General features: G+C 33.3%; 1 protein-coding gene across 2 annotated transcripts in view; it reads left to right on the forward strand.

The window, feature by feature from the left end:
• LOC126971612 (uncharacterized) overlaps positions 1 to 13,879 on the forward strand; it is a 39,488-nt gene that overhangs the window by 15,964 nt on the left and 9,645 nt on the right. For both annotated transcript variants that reach the window (XM_050817964.1, XM_050817965.1), the window contains exon 2: positions 10,903 to 11,038. In XM_050817964.1, coding sequence (XP_050673921.1) covers positions 10,903 to 11,038 — 136 coding nt within the window. The remainder of the gene's footprint in view (positions 1 to 10,902; positions 11,039 to 13,879) is intronic.

Here is a 13,879-nt window from a genome sequence, read left to right on the forward strand (position 1 = left end):
TAACGTTCTGTTGTCATGTCTGTATAAATGTATTCTTTTGTGTTCTAAGTGAAACTATTCTAGGGTTTATCCAATACTGTAATTTATATATTTTATTTAACTTAATTTCTACTATAGTGATGTATCTGTTTGTTTCCTTAATTAATAAATTGTGGAGGTAATTTGGCAAGCATTTACGTCAGGACCGTGGCATATCTGGTCGGGCTTTGAATTATTTGTAATTTTGAGCACTCAAATTCAATGAGTACAAGATAATTGCATCCAATTAGAATCATTTGCATGATGGGAAGTTTGTGGAAGAAGCAGATATAAAATAAAGATTGATGATTGATTTTAAATTATATTCTGCAAAATTAGGCAATCAGTCATGTTATCGTATACATCAAACAGAAAGCATGATGTCACGTCCAAAAACGCCAACGCGACTGCAAATAATTATTGTTAATATTTTCATACAATATTATGTATTTGCCAAATGTAAACTACAAAGGTGACAGTTCTTCTCAATTTAATACATGAAGAGCCAGAATGGCCTGAAGGCCTCTCACCAGGATTCATCTTCTTCCAATTATGTAGGTAGGTGAACACGGAAACAATAAAATAATGTCTTTGGATCACAACCGGCGTATTTAATTACTTTAGGCAATTAGAGATGACTACTACAGCAAATCAACTAAATTAAATCGTAATACAGCGCGATGTCGAAGATTCCGAGCGATTCGTCACAAGCGTGGCGCACGGGCGCCGTCTCGTTCAAAAGTCAAGTCAATTCACGCGCAAGCGGTTCTAGCGGTGACACGCAGTGCTAATCGTTACGTTATATGTGACAAGTTATTCTAAAAAGATTAGTTTAAATTTAGTCAAATCAAGTATTAGTTAATATAATTAGTAAATATAATAGTGAATAAGCCATGGCGGACTGTGCAAAGTGTACATTAGTGACAAGTGACGACGCATTAAAATGTGTGACGTGTTGTTTGCATTACCACTACGCTTGTGTTGGGATATCGGAGACGGAGTACAAAAAATACTTCCAATGAATAAAATGAAATGGAAATGTGCCAACTGTAAGATAGAAAAGAAAGCCTCCAGCCCCAACCATAATAAACAAAAACACAACGGCAGGTCACGAGGAATCGCATCTACCCTCAATAGTTAATATTGACCTAAGTACACTTATGAAACATATTGACTCAAAATTTAGCGCACTAACTGAAGAGATTAAATTGTTAAGAGGATCTGTTCAAGAACAGTTATCGATATTCACCAAGAAATTAGAAAACTGCGAATATGTTAATTAGACACAAACATTTTCGTTAGAACATCGCTATGACAAGAAATAAGTGATCTTCAAAAGCAGTTCGATGAACAGGAACAGAGATCTAGAATGTGCAATATTGAGTTACAAAATGTTCCACAAAGGAAAGGAGAAAATCGTTGCACATAGCGGAGGTATTGGGCAAGTTAAGTTAATTAACGTTGAAATTCAACCTAGTAACATAAAAACTATTCACCGAGTAGCTCACAATAATAATAATAGTAATTCAACAAGACCTACGAATATTGTTATACAATTAACCACCCGTCGTCAACGTGACGAGATCATAGCCGCCAGCTGCTGGAGTCGTCAGGAGTAATTAACCGAGGGCCTGGAATGGATCAGAGACCGATCTTTGTCAACGAGCACCTCACTTTAAAAAATAAACTGTTGTACTCGCGTGCTAGAGAAGCTAGAAAAAGATATAACTACAAATTAATATGGATAGCCAACAGCACTATTCTTGTACGTAAAAACGATAATACAAATGTCATAGCTATAAGAACCGAGAATGATTTACTTAAGATAGTTTGACAAATGTATCTTTATTTTATGAGAATAACTTATGAGCCCCCTTATATTTACAACATCAGTACTTTGTTCAATTGTAATCATAAAAGATGCCATACATTTTATAATAACAATCACAGTTCACTAAAACAATTATTACTTTTATTATTTGTATATAATATCAAAACTAGTGTATTAAATAAAAAATATAATACCATATGCACACAGTTATTAACTCTTCAAGAAAATAATAAATTTTTCTTAACTTGAATTATTAGAACTGAAATTCATTTTATATTTTTATTCACTATTGTTATTCATAACTACGGTGTATGTTACTATTTCTTGATACTGATATTATATAAGAGAAGAACAAAACAAACAAATGTGCAGTATAGTAATAATATATCTTCACTAAACTGTGTTACTATTATTATACAAAATTACATAAATAAGTACTCAAACTTTTACGATTTTTACCTACTTACTTAATATTTTATTATATTCTATGAAATACAATTTGGATATAAGAGGGTGTCATACAGTGTCATATATAGTTTGCCAACTTTGTAGTAATAATATGCATGCAAAATTAACTCTAATGTCTTATTCTCAACCTCTTACATTATTAGAAGTTATATACATCTTGAAATTATATTTTGTCTTTATTTTAATTTGCGGATTAGAATCATTAAGTAGCCTGATTCAAACAAATAGCTTTAACGCCACATTTTCTTTGTATAAGACCTTTAACTTTCATTTAATAGCTTCTTACGGTAAACCATCAATATATTATTTTTATTATGATTATAATGATTAATAATTACTTAAAAATTTATTATCAAACCTGTGGTGGAATACGTTCAAAGCTGGCTGAAATTCGATTAAACATTTATAACTCAAGCTATGATATAATAATATTAACAGAGACATGGTTACGTTCCGGAATTTTTGATTCAGAGATATTAGATACGGACTTATATATAATTTATCGGAGAGATTGAGACTTTAGTAATAACAAGAAAAAAGACGGAGGCGTGTTACTTGCGGCTAAAAAAAAATTTCGACTTGTAGATTGACACAGTATGAGTCACCCCATTTAGATCAAATATTTATTTTATTATCATCTAATAATATTAATTTATGTTCAGTCATAATTTACTTACCACCTAAATCATCAAGAGAATCGTATATGGAGTTTTTCAACCAATTAGAAGACATCATGTTAAATAGTGAAGCTAGTGAAATATGTGTAGTAGGTGACTTCAACTTACCCCAATTAAAATGGGAAATTTTTGACGGTAGTATAAGTATCAAAAAGATAAACACATTAGATGATATTGGTGATAATCTCAAACATACAATGACTTACCTAAACCTACAACAGTACAATACACATTATAATAACAACAATACATTACTAGATCTTCTTCTCTACAACAAATATTGTAAAACTTCTCAACCCGACACTGTATTAAGTAATATTGATCGCCACCACCCACCATTCCAATTTGAAACAATGTTAAATGATAAACCAGTTATGCAGAAAAAATCTATTGAATCACCATTCCAATTTGAAATAATGTTTAATGATAAACCAGTTATGCAGAAAAAATCTATCGAATCATATAATTTTTATAAAGCTGACTATGGCCTCATTGCAAAAGAGCTTGAACAAATAAACTGGGTAAATGAATTACAGTCCATGCATGCAGAAGAAGCGGTGGAACATTTTATAAAATTGTATTGCATCGAAGTTCATTTACCGTTGAAAAAAAATCAAATAAATATCCAGTTTGGTTTTCAAAAACACTCATATATACAATTAAACGTAAACAGAAATTATTAGCAAATTGGAAAACATATGGGTCACTACAAGATTATAGACAATTTGCTCTTCTGCGGACGCGTACCAAAATATTGTTGCAGCAGTGTTTTAAAAACTACACGAATAACATAGAAAACTCACTTAAAAATAATATAAAATCATTTTGGATTTACGTTTCATCATTAAAATCTTCTAAAACTAATTATCCTGCTACAATGACATATGAAACTGAATCAGCAACATCACCATTAGACATCGCAGAATATTCTCCAAATTTTTCAGTAATGTGTACGAAAATGGCACCGATATAAATAAATTAGACTTACATAACCTACCTGTCTCTTCTTCATCTAACATACTTAATAAAATTATATTAACAAAAAAGGACATAGAATTGAAACTAAAATCACTAGATTGCACAAAAAGTGCAGGTGCAGACAAAATCAGCCCACTCTTCCTAGTTAAACTACATACAGTAATATCTCATCATCAATCTGTGATTTGGAATCCTTATTACTCTATTTATGGTGATAAAATAGAAATAATTCAGAAAAAGTTTTTGCGTGCTATACATTTTCGACTAAATAAAAGTAGATTAAGTTCTCATGAACTATTAAATCATTAGAATTTTACAACATTATCTGACAGGAGACTAGTATTAGACATGACTGCGTTATATAAAATCATTCGTAATTTGCTCAACACACCAGAACTATTACAAGATATTAATTTTAGAATACCTACACTTGGTACTAGATCGCAAGAACCATTCATAGATAATAGATATCGTACAAATGCAGGTTTCCGCGCTCCAATAGACTTATGAATTCATTCAATAAAAACTTTGTCTCTGTTGATATTGGTATAGATTTTAATATAATTAATTTAGCACAATTTAAAAATGTAATAAACAAGAGAATTACTGCAATACATGATCTAAAATGAAGCTCATAAATTCTGTAACATTAGTCTTTTTTTAGTAATATTTAGTTAATTAAACTGTACTTGTCACGTTAGAAACTATAAGTCTTAGTGAGAAATTTCTAAGGAATAATTTTTTTAGTATTATATATTATAAGCCACTTATTTGTACCTAGATTTTAGATAATTGTTCTGCTTTTTTCTCCAAATAAATAAAATAAAAATAAAATAAGATGTCCGCCCGCACTGCCATCGACAATGACGCTTCGCTAGGTTGACATTGACAGTTGTGTCAACCTGACGTTTGACGTAAACGCCGTCATATACATATATTGAACTTAGATTAGGGATTGTCACTGCTGCCCTCCAACTAGATACTGCACTACCTAAGAACTACAGCTTTTTTATTGCGGCAACTGTTAGATTCTTGTGTGCGTGGTATCTTGACACTCAATGGCAACTAATTTCAAATTTTGTAACACACGCTTCGTGTTATTTTATATTGAAATTAATAAAATACAAAATACTTACTGCTCATATGGGAACCCAGTATCTTTCTTATTTCATGAAGTATTACTTTACAAAGTTTAACTACGCAATCCGGCATTCTAGTTTCAATTATTAGCGAAGTCCCGTCAACGTCACACATTGTACGAGACTGGCTCGAGTAGCCCCACTTGGGAGTAGCATAGTTGCCGCACTGTGCGTCTTCTTCAGCGGTATCTAGTTGGAACGCAGCGGAGACCAATCCTTAATCTAAGATATTGAAGTAGTTACAAGTATAAAAGTATCCGCATCAGTATTCTGCTAATTATTAAAATTTGCAGAATATTAAATATTAAATAAACAAAAATATAAAATATCGTAACGCAATGCTATTGGTCAGTGTGACGTCAAAGCCCATTCTAAACAGCATTTATTAAATATTATTATATTAGCGATAATTTAAATTTAATCTTGGTTTTAGAAGTGCAACTTCTTAATTGACGTTTGAGATAAATTTTATAGAAAATCGTCACGATTTTCGGTTACCCGACATGTTGTTTTAAGTGCCACAATACTGACCACATACACATTTTTAAACTAGCTGGCCCGGCATACGTTGTATTTCAAAATAAATTATTTTTAGAGTAAGACCGTTTCTTGTACATTGCAACATTACTTTATTTTTCTAAAATAAAAGATTTTTTCTAAAATAAACCTAGCCTAAGTTACTCCTTATTAATAGCAGCTACCTGCCAATAAAAAAAAATCCCGTTGAAATCGGTCCAGCCATTTCAGAGATTAGCCGGAACAAATAGACAGACAGATAAAAATTGTAAAAAATGCTATTAAGGTGTATGTACCGTATATTTGGTGTATGTACTAGAAAAAATACTTTATATTCATATACATGTAGTAAAAAACGGTTATTTCGATATTACAAACAGACACTCCAAATTTATTTATATGTATGTATAGATGATTGTATATTTATTATCCACAATGACTGAATGTGGATTTGTTATTTTATTTCCGCTGAATATATAATTGAGTGGAAGCGACAATGTAAACTATGTGATAATTCATTTAATTATTAAGATTTTTTTCATATTAATTTGTAAAAGTAAACAAATCTATGAATGCAGAATAAAAAATTAATAGGAATTACTATATCCAATGTTTTTAACCGACTTCAAAAAGGAGGAGGTTACCAATTCGATCGGTATTTTTTTTATGTATGTACACCGATTACTCTGAGATTTATGATCCTATTTACGTAATTTTTCTTTCGTTCGATGCAGAATAGATGCCATTTGGTCCCAAAATAATATTACATAGTTTTGCCCAGTAGTTTTCATTTTATGAAAATTTTTTATGAAAATTTTTGTTTATCCGGATGATATAATTGTTTTTTGTGTACGGCATGTTAGGAGTTTTCATTCAGGTTGATTATATATTATAATTATTAACTGACACTAAAACGTAAAAAAATAAAAAAATCTACGTTTAAAAAACCGACTTCAAAAAACTGAAAAGTATCAAATAACTAAAAAATTTAATTAAATACACCTTTACCTTTAATATTAATAAAATACTATTATTTATATGTGCTACATATTGATAGCTTTGAAGTGGCACCGCCAAGCCAAATGTAATATTTAGTACCTACACTCGCCACGCGTGACTTTGAGCGGGATAGCTTCGTCTAGAACAAAACAACCCAAGCGGACAGACACGCGTGGCCAGACAACCTTAATAATTACAGTAAGTAAGCTGTTTATAATATTAAGTTATTTTGTTTAGGGCTTGGCACCGACTTAAAACCTATCAATAGGTAGCACATATAAATAATAGCATTTTATTAATATTAAAGGTAAAGGTGTATTAAATTAAATTTTTAGTTATTTGATACTTTTCAGTTTTTTGAAGTCGGCTTTTTTAAACGTAGTTTTTTTTTTCTTTTATTAAAGATCTCAACGAGAGTCATATGATATATACATATGTATGTACCTCAACATTGATAATCATACCAATGTAAAGGTTCTGTTACATTCTTAAAGAAAAAAACAATAACATTATAAACTAAATTATACAATAACATTAACAAGTTAGTCATTGATTTACACTCATTTGGGTTGTTGTCTCTTGAAACTAGAAAAAATACTTTATTTTTTTTATGGAAAAGGAGAACAAACGAGCGTACGGGTCACGTAGTATTTAGTGATTCTCTTGCAACACTAGAGGAATCGCAGGATCTTTGCCGGCCTTTAAGGCGTATGCGCTTTTTTTAAGGTACCCATGTCGTTTCGTCCCGGAACCACCGCACAGGGAACCCCACATGGGTATATGCATGATTGTAAAATGTTGATGTAAATGCAGTTATGTTTGGTGGATTTTGCGAGGCAAACAGAGATTTGTGCACTTCGGACTCCCGCTATACTTATCCGCAATATTTTGAGGATAAGTATAGCGGAAGTTGCAAACTATTTTCATTAATCTTTGTCCTTTGACGTTACTTAGTACGTACTTCTTTTGACGCGTTAGGGAAAAATTGAGTGAATTTTTACGATACGCGCGCACAAAAATAATTTAATTAATAATATAATAATAATAATAATATTGCCACACTTTTACACAAATTTTGTTGCCCCAAACTAGGCATAGCCTTACTCCATAGTAACCATTGTACCCATGTACAAGACAACGATATATTTCATACAATATACTTACTTAAACATACATAAATAAATATAAACATCCATGACTCGGAAACATACATCTATATTTATCATATAAATGATTGCACCTACCGGGATTCGAACCCGGGACCCTTAGCTTAGTAGTCAGGGTCACTAACCATTCGGCTATATGGGTCGTCATTATCAATTATATTTCTATTAAGGTTATTTGACTAAATAATACGGTATTATAATATTTTTATTGGTGGTTTATTTATTTAATCTTCTTTACTCCTCCTGTATTTTCTTTGTGTCTTTGTAATGTTGCAGTTCTTTTTTATTTCCTTTCTTTCCTTATATTCTTTTTCTTTAATTTTCTTTTTCGTTCAATGATCTGATAGATGCAAAGGAACGGATGCCAAGTTTAAAAGACAAAAATAATAAAGAAATACTAAAGAGACAAAAAATAGCAAACACAGCAGCAAATTGTTCCTAAGAGCTTTAAGAAGGGAAAACCAGGTAGACCGAAAATTAAAGCAAACCAAGGTACTGAAGAAATAAGAAATCAAGAACCTGTTCCCAGAGTTCTACTTTCAGAAACCTTAAAAGCCATAAAAACCCAAAAAAATGACAAAGCCCCGGGAGAAGATCAAATAACGAACGAATTATTAAAGGTCGCAATAGAAGATTCAGCACCAAGACTAACAGAGCTATATAATGATATCCTAGATTCACAAGTTATCCCGGCAGACTGGACCAAATCAACTATAATATTAATACACAAAAAGGGTGATAAAAGAGACATTGCAAATTACAGAACGATAAGTCATATGTCAAACATATATAAAATATTTTCCAAAATCTTGCTTTCTATGTGCACAAATATATTAGAATTTAACCAACCGAAAGAACAGGCAAGATTTAGGAGTAAGTTTTCAACTTTAGACCAAATCCATGTTGTCAAGCAAGTCCTGCAAAAATACTCGGAATATAAAAAGAAATATTACATAGGCTTTGTAGATTACAACAAAGCATTTGATACGTCGGACCACAGTGGTGGTGCGCACAAGGTGTACATCAGAAATTCATTTGCATCCTGAAAAAAGTATATGCCGAGAGTAAAACTATTATAAGACTGGAGCAATTCAGTTCAGAGTTTGCCATTGAAAGAGGCGTCCGTCAAGGAGATCCAATCTCGCCAAAATTATTTTCATCCGTATTGGAAATGATATTTCGTAAGATGACTTGGGAGGAATATGGCATGAAAATAAATAGAGAGTACCTAAATCATCTACGCTTCGCTAACGACTTGATACTATTCTCTGAAAATGGTAAAAACTTAGAGGTTATGCTTCAGCAGTTAGCAGAAGAAAGCATGAGAGTTGGACTCTCTATGAACACCGAAAAAACGAAAATAATGACCAATTCTGATAAAATTATAATAACAGTAATTAATGAACCCATAGAATATGTAGAAGAGTATATTTATCTCGGACAAGTGATAGCTACTAAGGAGTCAACAGAAAAAGAAATCAACAGAAGGGTTACAAACACTTGGAAGAAGTATTGGTTATTAGAAGAAGTGATGAAGAATATGAAAATCTCTATAAAAAGACAAGAGAAAAGTATTCAACTCTTGCATACTGCCTTGCCTTACCTATGGTTGTCAGACCTGGGCCCTTACCCAAAAACAACTAAGTAAGTTAAAAAAGGATCATATCAAAGGAAAAACTAAGTTCAAAAGCATAGAGAAAGCAATACGCACTTTGAAATGGAGACGGGTAGGCCACTTTATGAGGGATGAAACACCAAAATGGACTAGAGCAATAACTGAATGGTACCCCAGAGGAGATAAGAGGAATAGAGGAGGACAGTTCATATGATGGGAAAATGAACTGAAACAGATAGGAGGACCACTATGGACTAGAATAACAAGGAACCGGAAAGAATGCAAGACATTGGAGGACCACTATGGACTAGAATAACAAGGAACCGGAAACAATGGAAGACATTGGAGGAGGCCTTTTTCGAAGGACAAACTGTTAACAGAAAGAGGATACAGACTGTTTAAAAGTTACTGCAAATAATTAAGTTAATAATATAGTTATGTAAGATAAGTTAATTAATTAAAATGTTTTATGGTATGTACATTAGCTAGTAAGTAAATTTTTGTTTTGTTAACTGTAATAAAGGGTTTATTATTATTATTTATTTATTTAATCATTTTATTCAACACCTTCTTTCTTAATATAGTGTTTTTTGCACAAACGTGAAATAGCACGACGAATATTTTTTTTAAAAGATATTGTTTTGTTACGCTAAAGAAGAGAGTAACTTCTTGTGCGTACATAGGTTTTATTTTTTCTTACATTCTCCCGATATTCAAGTTTTTTTCATACAAGCTGGTCTCTTAATAATACTTATTCCCCATTTCTTATTTGTTTAGAAAATAAATATATTAGTTTGGAGTCTTTATAGTCCTGCTGTCACATTTGGCTACCTATGCAGCATGCCATGTACACTACAAGTTAGTGAATATAATTTAATTTATAATCAATAGCAACCCGTTCGTTCAGGGTAGAGTGACTGCCAGCGGGGCTGGTGATCATCCCGCTGTAGAAAAAACTTAGCGGAAGTAACACTGAAGATATATTCAATAAATTAAATAGTTTTTGAAACATGCAACTATTCTGCCCTGTGCTTCCCTGAGGCATAAAAAGAATAGGGAAGTCCCAGGCCCAAGGGTGTCGTTAGAGGCAACTAAGGGAATATACGAGGATTCTTTGCACAGGTTGCCGGACAGTTTATGGGTACCACAACGGCGCCTTTTTCTGCCGTGAAGCAGTAATGTGTAAGCATTATTGTGTTTCAGTCTGAAACAAGAAAAATGTCTTAACATCATATATCTCAAGGTGACGAGCGCAAATGTAGTGCCACTCAGAATTTTTGGGTTTTCCAAGATCCCTGAGTGGCACTACATTGTAATAGGCAGGGTGTATCAATTAGCCGTAGGTCAAGAGGACGCCCCCCTATGCGCTGGACAGACCAGATCAAAGCCCTAACCAATACTCCCCTCAACACATGTGCCAGAGAAGACGAAGAAGAATCAATTACCGTAATAAAAACAAAACAAATGTTAAGTATTTTAATGCTATATTTTTCAGGCCGTCGTGGTTAGTGGACTGTTATTTTGTTGCGTGTCGGATGGGTTCATCTACGGCCAGATGTCGGGGATGATTGATGCTTTACGAGCTGATGATAGCCCCATACCTTTGACTGAGGACGACGTCTCGTGGTTAGGTATGACGGTATTTCCATTATATTATATCAAACTAAACGTTTAACAATTGAAACGGTTCCATCAGTTCAAATACATGGGACATTATATAACTGATAGACATAACTGACCAGGTAGATATTTATTTATTTGGGCAACAACATTAGTTTGCTTAAAATATAATAATACTATGGATAAGAGTTAATTCACTTATAAGCTACCACAGCATTTATATTTTTTACTACGTTTATAAGACAGTAATTTTAACAATTTAAAAACTAAAATCTATAAATATTGTAATATATAATAAAAAAATTAAAATGAAATATGAAAACAAGATTTCTAAATCAAGTGTGTAAATTAAGTATTTTCTTTTTATGTTGAGCAAGCGGAATGAATAAATCAATGTTCTGCGATTTCGCCAGTGAGTTATATGACCTATAGAGCCTAGAAATAGTTGCGTTTTGACCCAGATTAGTCCTAGATTATGGTACTACAAACAACGAAAAGGCATTTTTTCTTATTAATTTTGGAGGAACGTATATTTTGAATTTTGATAGCAAGTATGGAGAGTCTATTTTACCGCTAAAAATATTGTGTATAAACAAAAGATCTAACATTATCCTTCTATCTGTATTCAGAGTGAACGAAGAGAGATGGTGGTCCGATGTAATAATATTATGTTGGCACGCAGGTTTGCACGTTGAAGCATACCCGATAAAAGAACGCTATTTAAAGCTTAGTACCTGTACGACTGAGCCTTGTTCGGATTTTTAAGAAGGTACAATACTTGAACAAGAAAAAACTTATAGGACATCTGGATTCGAACCGGGGTCTTCTGCTTTCCGGATTACCCAATGTCCCATCTGAGCTATTATAGTCTTGTATATAGTGGCGACATTTACCTTTGTATTCTAATATTATTGTAGTAGTTTCTCATTAAAACACAGATAAAACTACATATTTTAAAATTGAAACCCTAGCTAGATCAATTTCCATCCCACGAAAGATTACGTGGGAGATACAATTCTGTGATTTGCAATTGCATAATTGAAAGGTTTTTTTTTTGCGTCCAAACAGAGGGAAAGGGCTATCCTCCGGGATAACGACGGGAGGGAGGTGGTGAATGCTCATGTATACCAACGCAGCCTAAGTCTGCGTTGGTTACTCACGTAAAACATAGGTGCCTACCCACTAAACACCACCTAAGGTTGGCTTTGGGCAGGTGCCCTCTAAGCCTTCATCGAAGGCGACCTTCTCTTGGGGAGAGAGGCGCAAGCGGCACTCCCTATGGAGTATCCCCTGAGATAAGTTGAAAGGTCTATAATTATTACTGATAACGAGCTAGTGCGTAGACGCACTTGATTTTACTAACATAGCTAAAAGATGTATGTTTCTACTAACATACATACACTGGTTGATAAGAACTTATCTGAAATTAACTTCATTTTATCTTTTATATATATAGGTAAAGAGTATTTTGAAAAGCAATAAATATAATATTTTGGGTAAAACATGTTGTTTTTTTAAGTTAAGTTACGCAAAACTCTTAGTGCGACCTACGTATTCCTACCAAATTTCAAGTCTCTACGCCTTATGGTTCCAGAGATATTCTGATGAGTTTAATCTGCTCGATTAACTGCTAAGCCAACGTGACCTTCATCTTCAGATTAATTTAGTTTTCACAACTAGATGCACATTACGATTAATTTCAACTATTCCGATTTTTTTATGGATGAGAAGGAAAAACGTGCGTACCTACGGGTCACCTGATGTTAGGTGATCACCGCCGCCGACATTCTCTTGTAACACCAGAGGAATAACAGGAGCGTTGCCGGCTTTTTAGAAGGTTTATTTAGGTTTTGCCTTCCGATTTACACGTCAAACGGCCGTTCCCAATATTCAGTCTATCTCCGGTTGTGGCCTACTTGAGATAAAATCGTAACTATCGTTGACTTACCTTACTTATCCGTACACGCTGTCTGTCAATGGGTAGACGTATAACTTACCAGCGATAGAAGTTTGTATGGAAATTACAATTCACGCGTCCCAATATAAGGCGATAAGAATGACTTATCAGGTATATTGGGCAGCTTCAGATTATTGACAGCTAATTACTGATAGTAGAAGGTAGTAATTTATCTCTATCTGTAGATAGTATATTGGGAACGGCCGTAACAAAATTATTCAATAACTGAGCAGATAACAATTAAGTTAATCATTTTTTTAGGAAGAAGTGTCGAGACGATCAAAACGTCCACCTGATAGTTGGTGCCTACGCCCTGTCCATTACAATGCTCAGGATTTAAGTAAAACCCAAAATCCAAAGCCGTAATACAGTTGCGCTCGTCACTTCATTTAATTGAATTAGAAGTTTTTTAGGATTATTATTTATTCCTTTATCATTTTGATTCATTCCTAATAATAATTAAGACAACGAACTTCAAATAGTCCTTGCAAAATGCTTCACAGCATACAATGGCACTCCTGTGGTATCCAATCGAGCCGCCATTCTATGCAAAGTAGCTTCTCATTACTAATGAATTATTTATAAATTAATAAATAATACCAAACTATCATCATATTTTCAGCCGGAAGACGTCCACTGCTGGACAAAGGCCTCCCCCAAAGATCGCCATGTTCCGGCGATCTTAACCAGATCGTCGGTCCATCTTGTGGGGGGCATACCAACACTATGTCTTCCGGTACTTCAACCTTAGTTTCGCAATCATTTTGGCTATGAGATCCGAGCATAGCCCTCTCCATTGCCCGCTGAGCGACGCACATAGGTAGATTTCGCGAATTTAGGCGGCCAAAAACATTTTACTGTGTTAACAGCTTTTAAATGGGGTTTTAGTAATTAA

The sequence above is a fragment of the Leptidea sinapis genome, chromosome 24 (genome assembly GCF_905404315.1).
Source record: "Leptidea sinapis chromosome 24, ilLepSina1.1, whole genome shotgun sequence".
In the NCBI taxonomy this organism is placed as follows: Eukaryota; Metazoa; Arthropoda; class Insecta; order Lepidoptera; family Pieridae; genus Leptidea; species Leptidea sinapis.